This window comes from Staurois parvus, unplaced genomic scaffold (genome assembly GCF_062004578.1).
Source record: "Staurois parvus isolate SC_StPar_1 unplaced genomic scaffold, SC_StPar_1.0 ptg000071l, whole genome shotgun sequence".
Classification (NCBI taxonomy): domain Eukaryota; kingdom Metazoa; phylum Chordata; class Amphibia; order Anura; family Ranidae; genus Staurois; species Staurois parvus.
The window spans coordinates 189198-210153 of NW_028317867.1; the positions used below are offsets into that span (position 1 = coordinate 189198).

Below are 20956 nucleotides of genomic sequence, written 5' to 3' on the forward strand. Positions count from 1 at the left end.
CACAATAGCACAGCCATACACCATACCAATGACCTGATCACCGCCATACCAGCGAGCGTCCTGATCACCTCTATACATCCTACCAGCACCCTGAACACCGCCATATGCCATACCAGCGTTCTGATCATCGCCATATGCCATACCAGCACCCTGATCACTACCATACCCAATACCAGCATCCTGATCACCACCATACCAGTGCCCTGATCATTGCCATACCCCATACCAGCTTCCTGATCATTGCCATACCCGCATCTTGATCACCCCATATCACTGTCCTGATCACCACCATACCAGCGTCCTGATCACCGCCATACCAGCATCCTGATCACTTCCATACCCCATACCAGCGTCCAGCATTTTAAGGTCTCAACTGATCAATTTTCAAATATATATTCCATAGTTTGTAGACTCTATAGCTTTCACACAGACTAAATAATATAAACTGTTTTGGGTTATTTTTACCCCAAAAATGTAGTAGAATACATTTTGACCATTTTTTTATATCAAAAACTAAGCAAAAATAATTTTTTTCAAAAATTTTCAGAATTTTTAAATTTATATACAAAAAAATAAAAAACCCAGTGGTGATCAAATACCACCAATAGAAAGCTCTGTCTAAAAAAAAATGACAAAAGTTCCATATGGGTACAGTGTTGCATGACTGAGCAATTGTCACTCGAAGTGTGATAGTGCTGAAAGCTGGACTGGAAGGGGGTTAAAGTATCCGGACTTGAAGTGGTTAAAGTGCAACTTCTTCACTGGAATCCATGTCCAATTTGATCAGATCACTCTGTGATAAGTCTTTGAAAACTGTAGAGTATTGTACAGGGAATCTTGATGTCATTGGCTTTTCATGAAAGCTGGGGGATGATTGTTCCTGCAACTTTTTTCTAGACTTTCTTGGTGGTATGGGGGGAGGATGTTTAACTAGCTTAGTCGTCGTTAATTCTGGATAAACAATTCTAACTGGTTTTATTAACGACATCACATGTTTTAGATTAACCACAGCAGAATCGTTTTTGTTACTTGCCTGAGCAGCCAACTTTGATTTAAGGAGATCAGAATTTGTTGTATCACTTTTGTTTAATCCTTTATGACTCCATTCATCAATGTTATCTGATCTTTTGCTTGCTAACATTTTCTTATATGAGGTTAAGATGACATTTTTATCTTTGCTGGGATTCTTGAAAGCATATGAATAATGTTTATAATGTTTATTATGGAACTTAATTTTAGGTTGGCTGAAAGAATGGCTGACCGGTTGATGTTTATTAAAATCATCTGTTTGATTTTCTTTATATCCAGTGCTGCTTGAGAAATATGACTGCCACGTTGGCACTCGAGGTACTGCAGATTCTGGAGCTACTATACTTATTGGTTTAAGTAAAGATGTTACATTTTTGAGATTTACTGTAGGATAGACAATCTCAGTGCTTGACCATTCTGTCAGTGTTGGTTTGGCCAAATTAGAACTCATATTTTTATTGGAATTTTCATGTTCTGAATCAGCAGAATCCTTTGAACTTTCATCAGATGAACTGTTTTCAAAGTGGTTTTCAGCAGTAACCTTGTTTTTCTTCTTTGAACTCCTATAAGTATCCAAATAGTGAGCTGAATCTGGAACTTTGATCTGAGCAGGTTTTACTAAGGATGTCAAATGTTTTAAATTCACTGTGGGATAAACATGCCTTTGTCTCTCCCGTTCTGTTCTCCTTTCCATATATTCAACAGAGCCTTCATGCTCAGAATCTGCAAAGTAATTTGAATGTTCATCAGGTAGGCTGATATCATTGGTTGTTTTTGAAGTAACCTCTATATTCTTCTTTGAAGTCAAGAGAGTATCTTCATACTGCTTTGATTCTGGAACTGAAATTTGGATGGGTTTCAGTGCAGATATTACATGTTTGAGGTTCACCGTAGGATAGGCATTCCCATTTGTTGCCTTTTCTGTTGGTGTTAGTTTTGGCAATGAAGAGCTCTTTATCACATATTTATCTGGATATCCATGTTCTGAATCTGAAGAACTATTATCATTTGAGCTATTTTCATACTCTTCCTGGGTAATCTCTGTATTCCTCTTTGGAGGATCTGAATGATAGGGTGGGTCCTGAACTTGGATTTTAATGGGTTTTAATAAAGATATTAAATGTCTGAAATTTACTGTAGGACTGAGGTTCTCATTTCTTGCCCATTCCGTTGGTGTTGGCTCAGTTAAAGTAGAATTCTTAACTAATAGAATGCCTTCATGTGAATCTTGCAGCATTGAATCTTCATCAGTTGAATCTTCCTCAGTTGAACTGGTATTGTGCATCCTCTGACTAATTACTTCATATGAGTCCTCGTGTCCTGATTCAGCAGAACTTTCATCAGATGAGCTGTTTATATATAGTTCCTTGGATACTTCTACAGCCTTCAAGGGTATTATGAATGAATCTGAATAATTTGTTGAATCTGGAAGTTTAATACAAATGGGTTTTAATGAAGAGATTACATTCTTGAGATTCACCGTTGTATAGACCTTCTCATTACTTGATAATTTTGTTGACATTGTGTCAAGTAAGTTAGAAATGACCACATCTTCAGAACGTTTACTGTCTGAATTATCAGAATCTTTTGGAATTGTATCAGTTACAATGTTACCATACAGCTTTTGTATAACTTCTGCATCTGTTTTTGGGCTCATAGGAGTACCAGAATATTTGGCTGAATTTGCAACTGTTATATCAAGTGGTTTAAAAGTAGATATTACATGCCTCAGGTTCACTGTACAACTAAGATTTTCATTTCTTGCCCATGTTGGAATAAGTTTGGGTATATCAGTGCTTCTGTTAATATCCTCATTTGAACTTTCATGTTCGGAATCAACAGAATCATTTATACTTTCATCTGAAGAATCGTAGTCAGTCAGATTCGGTTTAGTAATCCCTATATTCTCCTTAGGACTTGTGAGGATATCTAGATAGCATGTTGTGTCTGGAACTTTGATTTGTATAGGGTTTAATAAAGATATCAAATGCTTTAGGTTCACTGTAGAACAGACATTCACATTACTTTCTTGTCCTGTCTGTATTGCTTTAGGCAAAGGAAAAGATATCAAGTGTTCACTTGAACATTCATGTTCCATATCAGCAGAAGCATTTGAACTTTCATCAAATGAACTGTTGTCATACAGGTCTGGGGTAACCACGGTAGTCAGCTTGTATGAATCTTCAACTACAAAGCAAATGGGTTTAAATGAAGATATTACATGTTTGAAGTTTACTGTAGGAGTATGGTTCTTGTTGTTTGACCAGTCAGTTGGTTGTTCAAGCAAAGCTGGACTCATCACTTCTTCATCTGAACCCTCATACCTTGAATGTGAAGAATCATTTGACTCTTCATCAGATGAAACATTGTCATCCAAATTCTTGGCAATGTCCTCTATATTTTTCTGTGAATGCACAAGAGTACCTGAAAATTGAGTTGAATCTGAGAGAGCAAAACTAATGGGTTTTAGTGAAGATATTACATGTTTGAGGTTTATTGTAGCATACACATTTTCATTGTTTGCTGCTTCTTCCAAGGGTGGTTTAAGTAAAATGGCACTCCTTATTTCACCATCTGAACCTTCACATTCTAAGTCAGATGATTCATTTGAATCTGCATCAGATGAACTGCTGCCATAGTGCTTTGGAGTACTTTCTGCTGCTTCTGCTAGATAATATCCACCCATATCTTCACCTGGATTAACAGAGTTGTTTGAGCTGCCATTATATAAAATATCATTCAGCTTCTGGGTGACATTTGTATCTTTATTATATCTTACAAAAACACCTGGGTACTCTGTTGAATCTGAAACTGTGATATTAAGGGGTTTAAAAAAAGACATAACGTGCTTCAGGTTCACTGTAGGACTAGGATTGCTATTGCTTTCCAATGTTGTTGGAATTAATTTGGGTATGATATAACTTCTTTTATCATCCGCATCTGAATTTTCTGAATCAACAGAATCATTTGAACTTTCAGCAGATAAAGTACTGTCATACAGTTGATGGTTATCCTTTGTATTTATATTTGCTTGGAAGGGAATAATTGAATAATGTACTGGAACTTTGATATGAATAGGTTTTAGCAAAGATATTACATGTTTAAGGTCCAGTGTAGCAGTAGGATAGTCATGGTTTTTCCATTCTGTTGTTGCTTCAGGCAAAATAATACTCTCTTTAACTTCTTCATCTGAATCTTCATGTTCTGAGTCTGCAGACTCATTAGAACTATCAGATGCTGTACTATCAGAGATACTAAAGTCATACAGCTTTTGGGTAACATCTGTATCCTTCTTAACAAGAATATCTGAATTACATTTTGTATCAGGAATGGCAATATGAATTGGTTTTAATGAAGAGATTATATGCTTGAGGTTAACTGTAGGAGAAAGGTCCTTACTGCTCGCCCATTCTGTTCCTGTTGTTGCAAGGAAAGCAGGAGTTTTTATCGCCTCTTCATCTGAATTTTCATACTTTGAATTAAAAGGATCATTTGAACTTTCATTGGATGAAGTGCTATCAAACCGTTTCTGGGTAGTCTCTATATTTTGCTTTGGACACGCGTCATGGGTTGAGTCTAGAACGTTGATATGAAAGGGCTTTAATGAAGATATTACTTGTTTGAGGTTCACTGTAGCAGTAGGATAGTCATGGTTTTTCCATTCTGTTGTTGCTTCAGGCAAAATAATACTCTCTTTAACTTCTTCATCTGAATCTTCATGTTCTGAGTCTGCAGACTCATTAGAACTATCAGATGCTGTACTATCAGAGATACTAAAGTCATACAGCTTTTGGGTAACATCTGTATCCTTCTTAACAAGAATATCTGAATTACATTTTGTATCAGGAATGGCAATATGAATTGGTTTTAATGAAGAGATTATATGCTTGAGGTTAACTGTAGGAGAAAGGTCCTTACTGCTCGCCCATTCTGTTCCTGTTGTTGCAAGGAAAGCAGGAGTTTTTATCGCCTCTTCATCTGAATTTTCATACTTTGAATTAAAAGGATCATTTGAACTTTCATTGGATGAAGTGCTATCAAACCGTTTCTGGGTAGTCTCTATATTTTGCTTTGGACACGCGTCATGGGTTGAGTCTAGAACGTTGATATGAAAGGGCTTTAATGAAGATATTACTTGTTTGAGGTTCACTGTAGCAGTAGGATAGTCATGGTTTTTCCATTCTGTTGTTGCTTCAGGCAAAATAATACTCTCTTTAACTTCTTCATCTGAATCTTCATGTTCTGAGTCAGCAGAATCAATCGAACTTTCAGACTCTGTAGTATCAGAGATACTAAAGTCATACAGCTTTTGGGTAACATCTGTATCCTTAAGAATATCTGAATTACAGGTTGTACCAGGAATCTTAATGTGAATTGGTTTTAATGTAGAGATTACCTGCTTGAGGTTTACTGTAGCAGGAAGTTCCTCATTGCTTGCCCATTCTGTTCCTGTTGTTGCAAGCAAAGCAGGAGTCCTTATCGCCTCTTCATCTGAACTTCCATACTCTGAATCTAAAGAATCATTTGATCTCTCATCGGAAGAGGTACTTTCAAACAGATTCTGCATAACCTCTATATTTTTCTTTAGACACATTTGAGGTTCTGAATCATGAGTTGAGTCTGGAACGTTGATATGAAAGGGCTTTAATGACAATATTATGTATTGAAGATTCACTGTAGGATAAACATTTATACTTTTTTCCCAGTCTGCTGGCATTGCTGTAGTCAAGTTAGGTTGAGATATGACATCTTCTTTTGAACCATCATATTCTGAATCATCTGAACTTTCATTTGATGAGCAGTTATCATACAGATGTGGTATAGTAACCCCTGTGCTTCTCTTTGGACTCATGGAAACATCTGAACAATCTGTGTCTGAAACATTGATTTGAATGGGTTTTAAAGAGCATATTATCTGACTAAGATTCACTGTAGGATAGAAAGTCTCACTGCTTGTACATTCCGTTGATACTGGTTTTGGTAAGCTTGGCCCCCTTATCACATTTCTGTAGGAACCTTCATGTCCTAAATCATACAAATCATTGAATTCTTCATCATATGAACTTCTGTCACACACCTTAACTTCGTTATTCGTATCTGAATTCACAAGAAGAGCAGAATATTGCGTTGTGTCTGGATGTTTGATATTGATAGGTTTTAATGATGAAATTATATATTTGAGGTTGACCATTGGAGTAAGATCCTCATGATTTTTCACTTCTGTTGGCATTGGTTTAGAAACATTAGGACTTATTATGACCTGTTCATCAAAACCTTCATGGTCTGAATCAGCAGAATCATTAGAACTCTCAGATAAACTAGCGTCGTACAAGTTCTGGGTAACCTCTGTATCTTTCTTAGGCGTTACTAGAGTATCTGAATAATGGGATAAATCTGGAATTTTTATACAAATAGGTTTTAATGAAGATATTATATGTTTGAGGTCCACACTTGGATAAACCTTTTCACTGCCTGTCCTTTTTCTTGGTGTTGGTACAGGGAAAGTAGAACTCTTAGTCACATATTCAACTTTACTGTCATGGTCAGAATCAGAAGAGTCATTTGAATGTTCATCAGATGAAGAGTAATAAGACAGTTTCTGGAAATTAAGCTCAAAATCCTCCTTTGGACTTGTGAGGCTATCTGAATAATGGATAACATCTGGAACTTTGATTTGAATGGGTTTTAAAGTAGATATGATTTGTCTGAGGTTCACTGTAGGATATACATTGCTTATCCATTTTCTTGGTAATGGTTTATTCAGAACAGAACTTATATCTTGATCAGAATCATCAGTATCATTTGAACTATCCTCAGATGAACTACTGTCAAATACTGGCCAGGTATCTGAATATTGATTTCTCTGATCAGTACTTTGTAAATGACTTTCACTTTGCTCTACGGGTATACTGCTGTCTTTATCATGATTATCAGAAGAAATGTTAGCATTTTCCATTGTGTTCTCTGGACATCCAGATATGTTAATTGGAAACAACTGCTGTTGTGTAGAATTTCGAACGACTGTAGGTATGGTGGAATCTGGAATTGTGATGTTAATGGGTTTTAATAAGGATATCAAATGTTTTAGGTTTACTGTAGGACTAAGAGTCTTATTGGCCAACTGTGTTTGGGTTTTTAGGAAATAAGAATCAATAAATGCATCCTCAGCTGAAAAATAGTGTTCTGAATTGTTTGACTCTTCATCAGAAGTACTGCTATAATTTTGTGCAGCTGTATAATGGATTTCAGATATATCAGGCAACTGAGGTTTGCACTGATCATTTGTTATTTGTTTGTCCTGATCATGAATATAAGGACAATGTTGCAAATTCTCAAATCTGTTTTCTGGATATTTAGACATGGTCAACGGGAAAAACTGCTTTTGTTTAGGACTCTTTACTATTTGGGTTGTGGTTGACTCTGGAACTATGATATTAATTGGTTTTAACAAAGACATAACATATTTAAGGTTCACTGTAGGACTGTTATTTTTATTGCTTTTCTTTGTTTTCAGTATATTAAAATTTCGTATTTCGTCTTCGTCTGAAAGGTCATATTCTGAATCAAAAGCGTATATATAACTTTCATCAGATGAACTGGTATCATACAATGTCTTCAAAGTATCTTTATTTTTCTTGTGCTTGTTCACTGAACCTGAAGAACAGTTTTCACATGGCACCGCCTCCACATTGATGCCTTGAAGATGATTTTGAGGTGAGTTGTCCACATTTTGCATTCTGTTATCTGGATATGTTGATATGCTCAGTGGAAACAACTGCTTTTGCTTGGGACTTTTTGCTATTGCAGGAGCTGTAGAGTCTGGAACTATGATGCGAATAGGTTTTAATAAAGATGTCACATGTTTGAGGTTTATTGTCAGACTCACATTGTCATTGCAATCCTGTCTTCCATGTTTTGACTCTTGCAAATCTGCGTTTATTATACTATCGTCATCTGAAATGTCATACTCTGAACCCAAAGAAAAACTTGAACCTTCATCAGAAGAACAGATGTCCTCTGACATCTTGATACTGTCTTTTTTGTCTGTGTGGTCACTGATGCTATTAAAGTTCTCAGAGATTGTAGTATGTGATTGATGGTCATATACCATATCTGGCATAGAGGAGTCTGAAACTATGAAATTGATAGGTTTTAATAAAGACATACAAAATTTAAGGTTCACGTTTGCACTAAAGTCTTCATTGCTGGCCCACTTCACTCGTTTTGTTTTAGGTAGTCTGTTAGTAGGCTTATTTACATCTTCACCTATTTCTTGAACAGCATAGTATGTGGGGATTTGAATGTCTATAGCACGCTCCTGTCTTTGTGTAATGTTTTCTGTTTCCAGATTGTAATTATCAGGCTTTTCAAAAGTTTGTATTGTTTCGTGTTGTGAAAAACTGCTCACATCACTATTCACACCATGTTTTCTTGTTGTTAAGTCTGGAGTGAACCCTTCATTTTCATAAACTGCAACTGAATGTTGTGCTTCTGCATTTTTTGACTTGCAACACTTTCTCCATGAACTCTCCAGGTATGGTCTTATGAATACACCCAGAAAAAAGGCAATCAGGAATGTTATTATAACTGAAAGGGAAACTGCTAGATCAAAGTTGTATTGAGTTTGCATTCGAACATTTCTCAGTTGTAGATCTCTTGGACTCCTCCTTATACTTTTTAGGTTATTTACTTGTGTGCCCACCTGATATGCAATCCTTGCAGCATTTGTAAGGCAAACATACAGACCTTTATCAGAATCATCAGGCTGGCTTATTATTAGACTATTTGTGTTGCTGAGATAATAATTGGCATTTTGTCTTTCTTTTGAAATAATACCATGTGGAGTCCACCAGAGTATATCCTTATTTCCTGCAAAATAGTGACAAATCATAAACACATGAAAATTAATATTAGCTTTTATAACATAACATTTGTATTTATGTTTCTGTATAAAGAGTCTATTTGTAAGGATCTGCTCTGCAATTCACACAGCTAATGTCTGATGCATATTTGGTCATTTGTATTTTTCAGCATTTGGCCAACATTTTCAACAATTTTGAAAGAAGATTCATCCATAAATATACAACAAAATAGAGGGACTCCAATTCCAAAGGTTCACCAGTTACATTTAAAATCAAACAAAATTTGCCAATTAACCTTAGCATGCAACATAATAGAGAGTTTTAAATTACAAACAAGATTAACCTATCACATGAAGGATGCATTCACACATGAGGAGGGCAATTTTATTTGAGTGTTTTTGTGAAAATATATGAGCACTTTAGAAGCTTATGTGCATTCAAGCTTCAGGTGTTTTTGTTTTAGCCAATGGAAAGCACTATGGGGAGGAGACCAGTTCCTACAGCTTAAACAACACTCACAAATGCTTGGTTTAAGATTTTACAGGCATTCCCATTTATTTGGGACAAAAATGCCCAAATCTGCCACAAAAGTAACTCATGTAGTTGGAGCATGAGGTTACGAACTACAGGTGTCTGAATGCTGAGTGCCCCTATAGCAAGCTGCTAGATCCCGAGCCACACTGTGTGTGTGTGTATTGAATCACAGAGTATGGCACAACCCCGCCCCCCACTCTCTGCTCACAGGATTTGATTGACAGCAGCAGAAGTCAATGGCTCCTGCTGCTGCCAAGCCTCCTGGGAGAAGAGGGGAGAGAAGGGCAGCTCTTCTGCAGATGGGCACAGCATTTGGATCACAACTGGGGTCTGGTAAGAATTCCTGGGGGAGCTGACATGGAAAGGTTTTTACCTTAATGCAGGGAATGTAAAACCTTTTACATTTACAGCCACTTTAAGTGTTATTTTAAAATTGGAAAACTGTTTCAATTGGTTTTGGTAGATGAGAGTGAAGTGAGTCTGATATGGTAAAATCATGCAACTATTGTACTCCATTCTATTGCTCAGAAGTCCAAAACTATGGAGATCGGGCACCACACCGCCTATGGCACCTCCTCCAAACTGTAAAGCATATACGTTGTAGAACAGGTTTTTAAAAAACTGCATTGGTAAAGACATGGATAAAAGCCTTAACAGTGCCCAAGGGTTTCAAGGATAGTAATTAGCAAATATATTCTCAAATCAGCAAATTGCAAATATTTATAGTTGCTTCAATATATGCATGTAAGTCATGAAATCAGTATTGCCTGATATGTGATTTTTATTCTTTTATTTGTATTTATTTTTGTGAATCTTACATTAGTGAATCGCAGATTCTCCTGATTGATCACCACTCTTTAGCCCCAATCCCCACATAAAGCATTTATTTGAATTTCCTTTTCATGTGTTCAACAACAATTGAAAAATCAACTTCTATCTTTCAGTGTCAAAGCTTAAAGTCCAGCTTTAGGCAAAAAGTTTAGTGTTTGTTTTGTCCAGAGGAGAGGAGTTAACCATATACTCACCTAATCGTCTGCCCCACCAGCAACTGGTGCGTACATACAATCCATCAGTGGACTGTTTCTGGCATCCTCACATCAACAGCAGGTCTATGGAGCCCACTGATGTTATAGAGCAGGACAAGGGACAGATTACCAAGCCATTTGAATAGCATGATAGATGGGAGACTTCTTATCAGGATACCAGGCAAACTTCTGCCCAACATATTGGGGAGAAAGCCTGCAGCTGAGCGAAGTGTATTAGGCAGATGCATTGGAAACTCCACCCTCTTCACACCACACTGCAGAGCCTTCTGCACCAAGCATCCCTCACATCCCACTTCAATGTGTCATTTCCACACTGATATTATACTCTGCATGCTTTTTACCCATCCCACTTGTATCCAGCTCTGTATTCTGCCCTTCATTGTATATTCTACTGTTTCATTCCTCTTATAAAGTTTGTATATTGTGATCCCACTACACCCTAAGTGTACCGTGTAAGTGCTATTCCAAAAGCGTTAGTAAATGGAGGAAAACAAAATCCTGGGCCCTCTGCAAAGTAATGTCATAATGTGCTAGTATGCATCTCATACTAGCATATTATGAGAGACTTGCCTGAAAACAAAGCCCTCCAGCAGTGTGCTGTCATCACTGACAGGGCTTCCATCTTCATCCAGTCTTCCGTCTGGGTTCGGGAGCTCCTGACATTTGAATGGCCGAGTCACATAACATCACTCCCCACACATGCATGCAGAAGCCGTGGCACAGTGATCTGAATGGACTGCATGCTGTCTCTGACTGCAGAAGTGAATATCTCCTAAATGGCGCACATTTAGGTGATATGAATTTTTACCTACAGGTTAGCTTTATTATAAGCCCACCTATAGCTAAAAGTTGCTGAAAACAGTTTACTAAACCCAAAACCATAAAATGTAATATTGCAGCTTACCAATCATTAGATGTGGTGGCTGCATCAGTTTTAATTTTTTAGGTGTTTTCACCTGGTAATCTATTCCCTGTGCTTGAGATCCTGGCATTTTTATGCAGACAGAAGGCATAGGTGCACAGCCCAGCCACACTGCCAGCAACTTCAAAAACTCTATATAGAGACTGAATGCTGCTGTGTCTAGACAGTGCATGATGCAATAAGTCTGCATTCTATGCATTTGTCCCTGGGCCCTAAGCGTTAGTACCACTCGTTGCACTGCCCAGACCCATCCAGCTTCTCATGACGTTTTACAGACTGATGACAACAGGGCTGGACAGTGCACCTGTGCCTTCTGTCTGCACTGAAATGCTAAATGCCCAGAGGTCTAAGTCTGTAGTCTCTGACCATCTCCTTCGGTATTCCCTGAAATGCTATGCAACAACATAAAACAGATGGTCAGAGACTACAGACTTAGACCTCTGGACATTTAGCATTTTAGTGCAGACAGTCCTTGAAGTTGCGCCCCTCACACACTCAAGAGAAAGCAGAAATGGAAAAATAAAGACCCACTCCATTTAAGAATAAAAATTCAGCTCAGTAGGCCTATATGTCTCCTGACACGCTAGGACACCAAGTTTAACTAAATGTGTAATTGATGATCAAACAGAGAGTAACTGTAATTTGCAGTTTATCAAAGAGGTGCAACATTAGAAGCAATAATACAAAACAAGATCAGGATGGCAAAAAATATGCAGAATAGGGAACACTATACAAACATGAAAGCTGCACAAAAATTGGACTCTTCACTGCAGTGTCACTGTGACTCAGTCAGGGTAACGTAGCTATATAGCCACAATAACAATCTCTATAACAATAGAGAGTCAAGCTGAGAATAACTGCTTTAGTAAAACAACACAGAATACAACTACTTGCGATTATCCTCATGGACAGTATTCCCTACTGTGAAATCCAGGTTAAGGCTCCATTCACACTTGTATGACTCCAAAGTTGCCCAACTTTCGAGTTCAACTTTGACACAACTTTCAATGGGTATGACTTGGATGCGACTTGTCCCTCTGCAAAGTTGGACCCACTGTTGCATGAAAAATATTCAGGTATGACTGTCATGCAACTTTTGAGGGTTAACATTGAAGTCTATGAGTCTCAAGTTGCATGAAAGTTGGACCAAAGTAGTGCATGAACTACACTGAAGTTCAGCAACTTTGAGTTGCACATATACTATATTGCCAAAAGTATTGGGACGCCTGCCTTTACACTTTAATGGCATCCCAGTCTTAGTCTGTAGGGTTCAATATTGAGTTGACCTACCCTTTGCAGCTATAACAGCTTCAACTCTTCTGGGAAAGCTGTCCACAAGGTTTAGGAGTGTGTGAGAAGGCTTGGCTGGTAGTCTGTGCTCTAATTCATCCCAAAAGTGTTCTATCTGGTTGAGGTCAGGACTCTGTGCAGGCCAATCAAGTTCCTCCACCCCAAACTCACTCATCCATGTTTTTATAGACCTTGCTTTGTTCATTGGTGCAGTCATGTTGGAACAGGAAGGGGCCATCCCCAAACTGTTCCCAAAAGTTGGGAGAATGAAATTGTCCAAAATGTCTTGGTATGCTGACATCTTAAAAGTTCCCTTCACTGGAACTAAGGGGCCAAGCCCAACCCCTGAAAAACAACCCCACATCATAATCCCCCCTCCACCAAACTTTAAAACTTGGCACAATGCAATCAGGCAAGTACCGTTCTCCTGGCAAATGCCAAACCCAGACATGTCCATCAGATTGCCAGACAGAGAAGCGTGATTCATCATTCCAGAGAACACATCTCCACATGTGTGAATGGGGTCTAAGTTTGATAGCACAGGTGAATAGCTGAAGCAATCCAAGCCAAAGGAAGACGTGTCACCCCACTGGAACTAGAGTGCAATGGTACAATGGTAGCAGTAAGGGAGAGGCTCCCCACAGCTTAGAGAAACTGCATTCTATTAGGCTCTGGCCTGACTGCCTGGCTGCAGATCACTTGCCCTGTTACCTCTACCTTATCAAGCGTGGTCTCTCAGAGCTGCTGTCCAAGAACTCAGGGAGTTGTGGGAATGGGACTCTTTGTCTCCATCTGAGTATGGTAAGTAAATAGGCACTCCACTACAGAAGCTTGTATAGAAAGACAGTAAGCATGTACTGTATTATCTGTGTTTAGCAATCCCAAATCTGAAGGGTACTATAAAAGAGAAGTAGGGGAATAAAAACAAACATACTACCCCAAATGGTTGCAGCATAGAGTCGGCCTGCAGCTGTCCCCTGTAAGCTGTAAGACTGAGAAACGGGCAATCACATGAACATTGATCGCTTAGTTCTCAGTCCTCAGAGAGTGGTGAGTGTCAGACACTGGCTCTCTGCTCTGCCCCTTCAGCACTCACTGAAATGCTGGGCTGTGCAGTGAAAGGGGCGGGAGCAACTGGCTCAGGCTGTCAGCACACAAGAGGCTGAGCCAGCTGCCAGGAAGGTAGCTGGGTGGATCCTGACATTATTGTTGGGATCCCTGCAGAGCCAGTACTGCCTCTGTGATGTCAGCCAACAGGGGACTTTAGCCCATTGTTGGCTGAATCTGGGTCACAGGGATGCAAAACTAAGTGCACTCCTGTGATCCATAGGAAAGTGTGGCCAAAAGAGCATTAACCATACTTTGCCTCTAAAGGTGTTGCAAATGGTAAACCCTTGTACATACTGCCCTTTAGGCTGAAGCCTGTGTGTACAAGGCCTTAAAGTGAATTTTAAATCTAATTTAAAATGGTAAAGTTTCTCTTTACATCTGAATGATAAAGCTAATTAAAAAAACTGTAGATATGATATCTAGTTCTGTTTGTGACATTAAATTTAGACATGACTTTTAAATGGTATTACTTACTCAACTGGTTGAAAGATTCACAGACCAAAGTAGTCTCTTCCCCAGCAGTGATTATTAGTGTCTTGGCATTGACATAGCTGTAATCAGATGTCTGGCAGGATTTGCTGTTTTCAACAGAAAGGATGTGCTGTCCTGCTTTAGAGAAAGGTGTACGGCATGTAACATTCCATGATTTCCCCACTCCCGTAGATAGAGATGAAATTACATCTTGTAAAGGTTGAAGACTGCAATCACAAGCCCATGGATTGTCTGACAAATCAATATCTGCTTTCAGGACATGTTTGAATAAAAAAACCAGGGGTGAGAGGTTAAATAGGGTATTGCTATGTAGCTTCAGAATCTGTAAAAATAAATTGCGATAATTACATATTTAAAATACATTTTTTGATACTGCTTTTAATGTATGTTTCTTATGCTAACAATAGCCCTTCTTTATCCAGCCTAAAAGATTTCACGTTTCTGTGATTTTATTACAGTAAATGAAAAACTATTTATTTATATACATTTACTTTTCTGACTGTGACTATTTATATACATTTACTTTTCTGACTGTGATTAAAAAAGCAACCTAGTCTAAATGTGTGACCAGCTATAGTATATAATCTTCTTACATATGAAAACAATTACCATGGAATTATCAAGCAGGAGCCTGTGTTCAATATGTGATTTCCTTAATAACCTATTCTGTTTTCTAATTAGTTAGATTTGGTTTTAAATAACCCAAATAAAACAAGTCACCTGTAGATTTCTGAGATCCCGAAATGAATCTGGATGTATGTTGCTGATCCTGTTCTCCCCCAGATCTGCGTGCTGGAGGTTTGTGCAGTTTTCAAAGTCATCTCTTTGAATATACAGAATTCTGTTGGCTGATAAGCTAAGAGTCTGTAAAGATTTCAGTTTGCACAGTCCTGTATGGGAAAATAAAGTGTAGGTAAACAATGTTATCTGATATAGGTGGTGCTCTTTTTCCACGCTGACTGCTTTGAAAATGTAGTTTGATTTCATGCATGCATCTTATTGATCAGTGGGCAAAAACAAGATAGAAGACCGTGTTTTGTTTCACTGAAAGGTCTCTGACCACTGGAAGCACTTTTTTCATCCCATACAGGGGGCATTCACACTATCATGTTGCAGTAACGTGCAGTAAAATGCACTTTTTATGGTGCGTTACTACAACACACATCTCTCTTTGTGGTTGAGTTTTATCGATCCTTTACACACCACAATGCAGTGCGTACTTTTAATGAGCCCAGGCTACAGGAAAGACTAAAGAAGTGTTAACTGTATATACTGTATATAGCACAAGTCCATCCACCAAACCACAAGGTTTATATTATATAAGCTTTGTGAGCTGGTAGGATAAAAATAAACCAAAATAAATATGAATAGTATATTAATCAATCCATGGTGCCTGTGCCACGCCAAAATAATTCTTTACCGAACTAAAAAGTGAGAAAAATGTATAATTATTACCATAAACTAAGTGTCACCATTTCTCAGCAGCTATGCACCCATTGCCACTCTCATACTTTATAACTAAACCAAATAATATAACCAAAATTGTGCAGCGCTGATTAATGGAAATAACTTAATCCCATATAACATAAAATTGTGTATAAATATTCATAAATGCTACTAAACAATAAATAAATATAAAATGTAAATATATAAAAATCCTCTGTTATTAATTAAACCAAGGCCCTAAATATGCGCCACCGCTTTGTGCAAGATCCAATTACATTCAATGACTGCAGGATCTCTCAACATGCCTTTTGTCCCTTAAATGGACCATGAAGATCTCCTGAGTATATCCAAAAAACACTGTTCACATTTATATGTTGTTTTTTTTAAAATAAAGTTCCACTTTAACCACTTGCCGACCGCAGATAGCCGAATGACGGCTTCACTGCGGCCTGCCAGTTCTGGGAGGGCGTCATATGGCGTCCTCCCAGAACGCGCTCTCCTGCGCGCCCCCGGCGATCTCCATGATCGCTATGTCCTATGGTCAATCACAACGGCCTTTTACCATGTGATCAGCTGTGTCCAATGACACACTGATCACCGGGAAATGCAATTTCAGTTGTCAGAGGAGGGATCAGCACCGATCACCAGGGAATCATCCCAGAACTACATGTGAGGATCTTGTCAATGATCTCCAGGCAGCTGGGACCACAGTCACCAAGCAAACAGTTGGTAACACACTACATTGACAAGGATTGAAATCCTGCACTGCCCACAAGGTCCCTCTGCTTAAGAAAGCACATGTCTAGGCCCATCTGAAGTTTGCCACTGAACATCTGAATGATGCAGAGGAGGACTTGTTGAAAGTGTTGTGGCCAGATGAAACCAAAATCGAGCTCTTTGGCATCAATTCAAGCTGCTGTGTTTGGAAGAGGAATGCTGCCTATGACCCCAAGAACACCATTCCAACTGTCAAACATGGTGGTGGAAACATTCTGCTTTGGGGGTGTTTTTCTGCTAAGGGGACAGGACAACTGCACCGCATCAAAGGGACGATGGACAGGGCAATCAAATCTTGGGTGAGAACCTTCTTCCCTCAGCCAGGGCATTGAAAATGGGTCATGGATGAGTGTTCCAACATGACAGTGACCCAAAACACACAGTCAAGGCAACAAAGGAGTGGCTCAAGAAGAAGCACATTAAGGTCCTGGAGTGGCCTAGCCAGTCTCCAGACCTTAATCCGATTGAAAATCTGTGGAGGGAGCTGAAAATTTGAGTTGCCAAACGCCAGCCACCAAACCTTAATGACTTGGAAAGGATCTGCCAAGAGGAGTGGGCCAAAATCCCTCCTGAGATGTGTGCAAACCTGGTGGCCAACTACAGGAAACGTTTGACCTCTATGATTGCCAACAAGGGATTTGCCACCAAGTACTAAGTAATGTTTTGTGAAGAGGATCAAATACTTATTTCCCTCATGAACATGCAAATCAGTGCATAATTTTTCAGACATGCATTTCTTTTGAATTTTTTTTTGCTATTCTGTCTCTCAGTGTTACAATACACCTACCAATCGATTTTTAGACTGATCATTTCTTTGTGAGTGGGCAAACATTCAAAATCAGCAGGGGATCAAATACTTATTTCCTTCACTGTGTATGTATATGTGTGTATATATATATATATATATATGTATATGTTCCACTGTCACACTCTCCAATCTTGCTAATGATCACTCGTTCAAACATCATTCATGGAAAAGAAGCAATGCAAGTTGCACCGTCAGCAGTGGACCCAGGTTACAACTTTTTCTAATAAAGATAATTTAACTTCACAGACTACTTTTGTGCAGATCTAAGTGAATTAAAATAAATAAACATAAAGGTGAAGTTAAAGTACACCATAAAGCCAAACGTTTGGACACATAACTATCGCACCTAGGATGAACTTGTTGGACATCCCATTTCAATACCATAGGTCTTAATATGGAGTCGACCTCTATAACAGCCTCCACTGTTCATTTCTGGGAAGGATTTACTCAGGGATTTGTGTCAATTTACCCCAAAAAACACTTGTGAGGTTTGGTCTGGAGATGGAAAAGAATACAATTTGCACTATAAAAATGGATATAAAAATTGCATCTGCGCCAAAAGTGACAGCTTTTGGAATATGATGTACTCACCTGTCAAACTTAATAGGCTCAGCTTTCCAGATCTACCTCACACAAAGATTCTTATAGGCCACTAATGTAATATTTGCCTTGGGCACACTTGGATCATATAGTGGACCTGAATAGGGTTATAACATTTGCTGCAGTTATTTCTTACCTTTTGGAATAGCAATCAGCCTGTTTCCATTTAATACAAGTGTCTGTAATGAAGTCAGGAGGGCACCTTTCTCATTTATTGACACTTTGTAGATCTGGTTATTGGTGATGTTTAAAGTTTCCAGAGATGCAAACTTGTAGAAGACATTTAAATGTAATGCTGACATCATATTATAACTAAGATCGATGTGTGTGGTGGTCCTCATGTATCTTTGTAAATGGTTTGAAGATGTCACATTCTTAGTCTCCTGATCCAGAAAGAAGAGTTCTCCAAGAGTGGTAATTCCTGTGGATCTGCAGTCCAGAAAGTGGACATTGTTCCACTGACATCCAGAATAAACAGACATGGTTTCATGGCATCTGACACAGCCAGCAAGAAGGGAAGCAATCACCATGAATATGCAGGGACTTTCCATAATTGTTACTGTGTAAAGGGAAAACAAACCTCTGATATTAAGATAAACTTGACATCAACCAAAATAATGAATTTAGACATGTTATTTTTCCCAAAAACTTACTCTCTATTATTTTTGTAGCAAATATCTAATACCTGACTCATATCTGATCTTCACACCTGAACTAAATTTTATGTCTAGTTCTAAGTGGACTTGAGGAGAACATCTGATGTCTAAAGCAGTGAGTGAGTGAACTTAGATATTTAAAGCGGCATTAGGCCAAAAAAACAAAATGTGTTATATTGCACCTTACCAGTTGTTGCATTATTTTTTTTTTTATATTCTTTTTTCCTTTAGGCATCATCCCCATGTGCATATTAAAGCATACACTCATGTGCAGGGCTGCATTTTCCCACACAGGATGTACAGGTGTTCTGTGCATCCGCATGCAAGCAGTTCTGTTTATATCAATTGGTCTGCAACACCTGAACAGACAGTCACTGGTCCCAATTTGACATCCCAGTGGGTGCAGGTGCATGTACCCAAATGCAGGCAGTGTAAGTTTGGGGATACACACCTGTACGGTTGTGAAATTGGGAGCAGCGACTGTGTCCCAGTTGACATGAACGGAACTGCATGCCGGTGGATGCATGAAGCTCCTGGGTATCCTATGTAGGTAAACATGGTCTTTCGAATGGGTGTATGAGGAATTAATTAATGTGGTAATCCAGCCAGTAAAGCTGGGTATACATGTAGTGAAATGCAGCCAGGTCAGCATGAACTGGCCAAATTGCGGTACTTGTCCACTGCTCTCAGTTCAACAGTAGCCAGTTGATAGAGCAAGCTGAATTGTCCTGTTGGCTTGTGTGGATGCAGGGATCTGTATTTTTGTTCAACACATTGGTTGAATGGAAAAAAAAAACTCTACATGTATACCCTGCTTAAAGCGGAGCCCCACCCAAAAGGGGAAGGACTGGTCCTCCACTCTCCGTTAAGGAGTGGCACCTTTGGGGAGCGAGGGGTGGGAGTGGGTACCCAAATTTGACAGGTACCCACTTCCGCTGCGATCGCCTAGGCAATCCATAGCGGAAGTTGTCCTCCCTGCCTCCCTCCCCGTAGACTTCTGGGACATGTGACAGATCCCAGAAAACTGCGGGATTATTCAAAAAGCACAGCGCTACTTGCGCATGCGCAGTGAGCACCCGGCTGTGAAGCTGCATTTTGTATTTACTCAGGTTATCTTTATGTAATATTAACATTTGTTTGATGATCTAAATCATTTAAGTGTGACAAATATGCAAAAACAATTAGGAATGGGGCAAATAATTTTGCACAGCACTGTATGTTACAGTCCCAACTGTATGCCATTTACATCTAAATCAGGTAGCTGTTGAATTCAGTGTAACGTTAGGTAAGGCCGGCCATACATGGGCCGATTTTCGCTCTGTTAGTAGGGCAATGGCACCGGACGATTTTTGTGGTTCCTCCCCATTTCGTTTATCGGGCACGCTGGAAAATTTGTGAAAAACAACTGATTTTCTAAATCATTGGTGGCTCCATCAGATTACAGAATGACCCATGTATGGCCTGCTTAAGTGTATAAAAAATCATACTTTACAATATATGCTGTGAATCCAGGTGTGAGATCAAGCTGTCCTAGGTATAGCATGATAACAATGTCACACTAAAGCAGGCCATATATGGGTTGAATTCCGATCGATTTTTCGATTGAAAACCGGAAACATCGTTCATTCTGTAATCCGATGGTACCACCAATGATTTCGAAAATCGGTCGTTTTTCATGAATTTTCCAGCATGCCCACAAAATGGGGAGGAACCACGAAAATCGGCCGGTGCCATTGCCCCACTAACAGAGCGAAAATCAGCCGATTATTCTTAGGTCCAATTTTCGAACGAAAAATCATTCAGAAATCGACCCATGTGTGGCCAGCCTAACCTGCCAACTTTATTAGGAGCCCACTACAAGTTTGCTAAAATGAGCACCAAAATTCCCTAGAAACCAGCAAGGCACACAAATGAATGTGAAATCTTGTGGATATATTTAAAAGCAGGATAGGCCCCAGAATCAGTGACACCCTTCTGTATTAGCAGTATTGTGGGGAAAATGCTATAAATAAAAACAGTCTGTTATGAAGTGTATAGTTTAGAAAGCAAGGCAGGAATACCTGTAGGTTGTAGCCTCGGTCCTCTGGATTGCACAGGTCCTTAGGACTTCTCACATTGTTTGTTTACATCCAGATATTCCATGCTGTAAATCAAGACTTAATCCTTGGACCAAAAACAATATATATTGTTAAAAAAGAATAAGCACTTCATTAGCCTTTTAAAGGTAGTAAATGGCTGCTGCTCTGAGAATCTCATCATCTAGACTAAGTACAGTGTGATGGGTGTGAAGCAGACCACAATTCCCAGTCTTGCTCATTTTATTACTGTACAAAGTCTACAGAATTTATTACTTGGGATGCACATAGTGAATGCGTAATCATTCG

General features: G+C 38.9%; 1 protein-coding gene across 1 annotated transcript; it reads right to left on the reverse strand.

Moving 5' to 3' along the window:
- Positions 1-443: 443 nt before the first annotated feature.
- LRRC66 (leucine rich repeat containing 66) lies at positions 444-18473 on the reverse strand. The gene is made up of 4 exons (XM_089669246.1): positions 18053-18473; positions 15006-15175; positions 14268-14607; positions 444-8898 (listed from the first exon to the last, which is right to left on the reverse strand). Exons 1-4 carry the CDS (start codon positions 18465-18467, stop codon positions 743-745), a joined length of 9081 nt encoding a protein of 3026 aa, XP_089525372.1. The 5' UTR covers positions 18468-18473; the 3' UTR covers positions 444-742.
- Positions 18474-20956: the final 2483 nt, after the last annotated feature.

Excerpts from the sequence above, each read along its gene's own strand:
- LRRC66 (XM_089669246.1), bottom strand. The coding sequence starts at position 18,467 with ATGGAAAGTCCCTGCATATTCATGGTGATTGCTTCCCTTCTTGCTGGC. Across the intron at positions 15,176-18,052 it reads GCTGATTGCTATTCCAAAAG|GACTGTGCAAACTGAAATCT; the intron begins GTAAGAAATAAC and ends TTTCCCATACAG. Across the intron at positions 8,899-14,267 it reads TGAATCTTTCAACCAGTTGA|GAAATAAGGATATACTCTGG; the intron begins GTAAGTAATACC and ends ACTATTTTGCAG.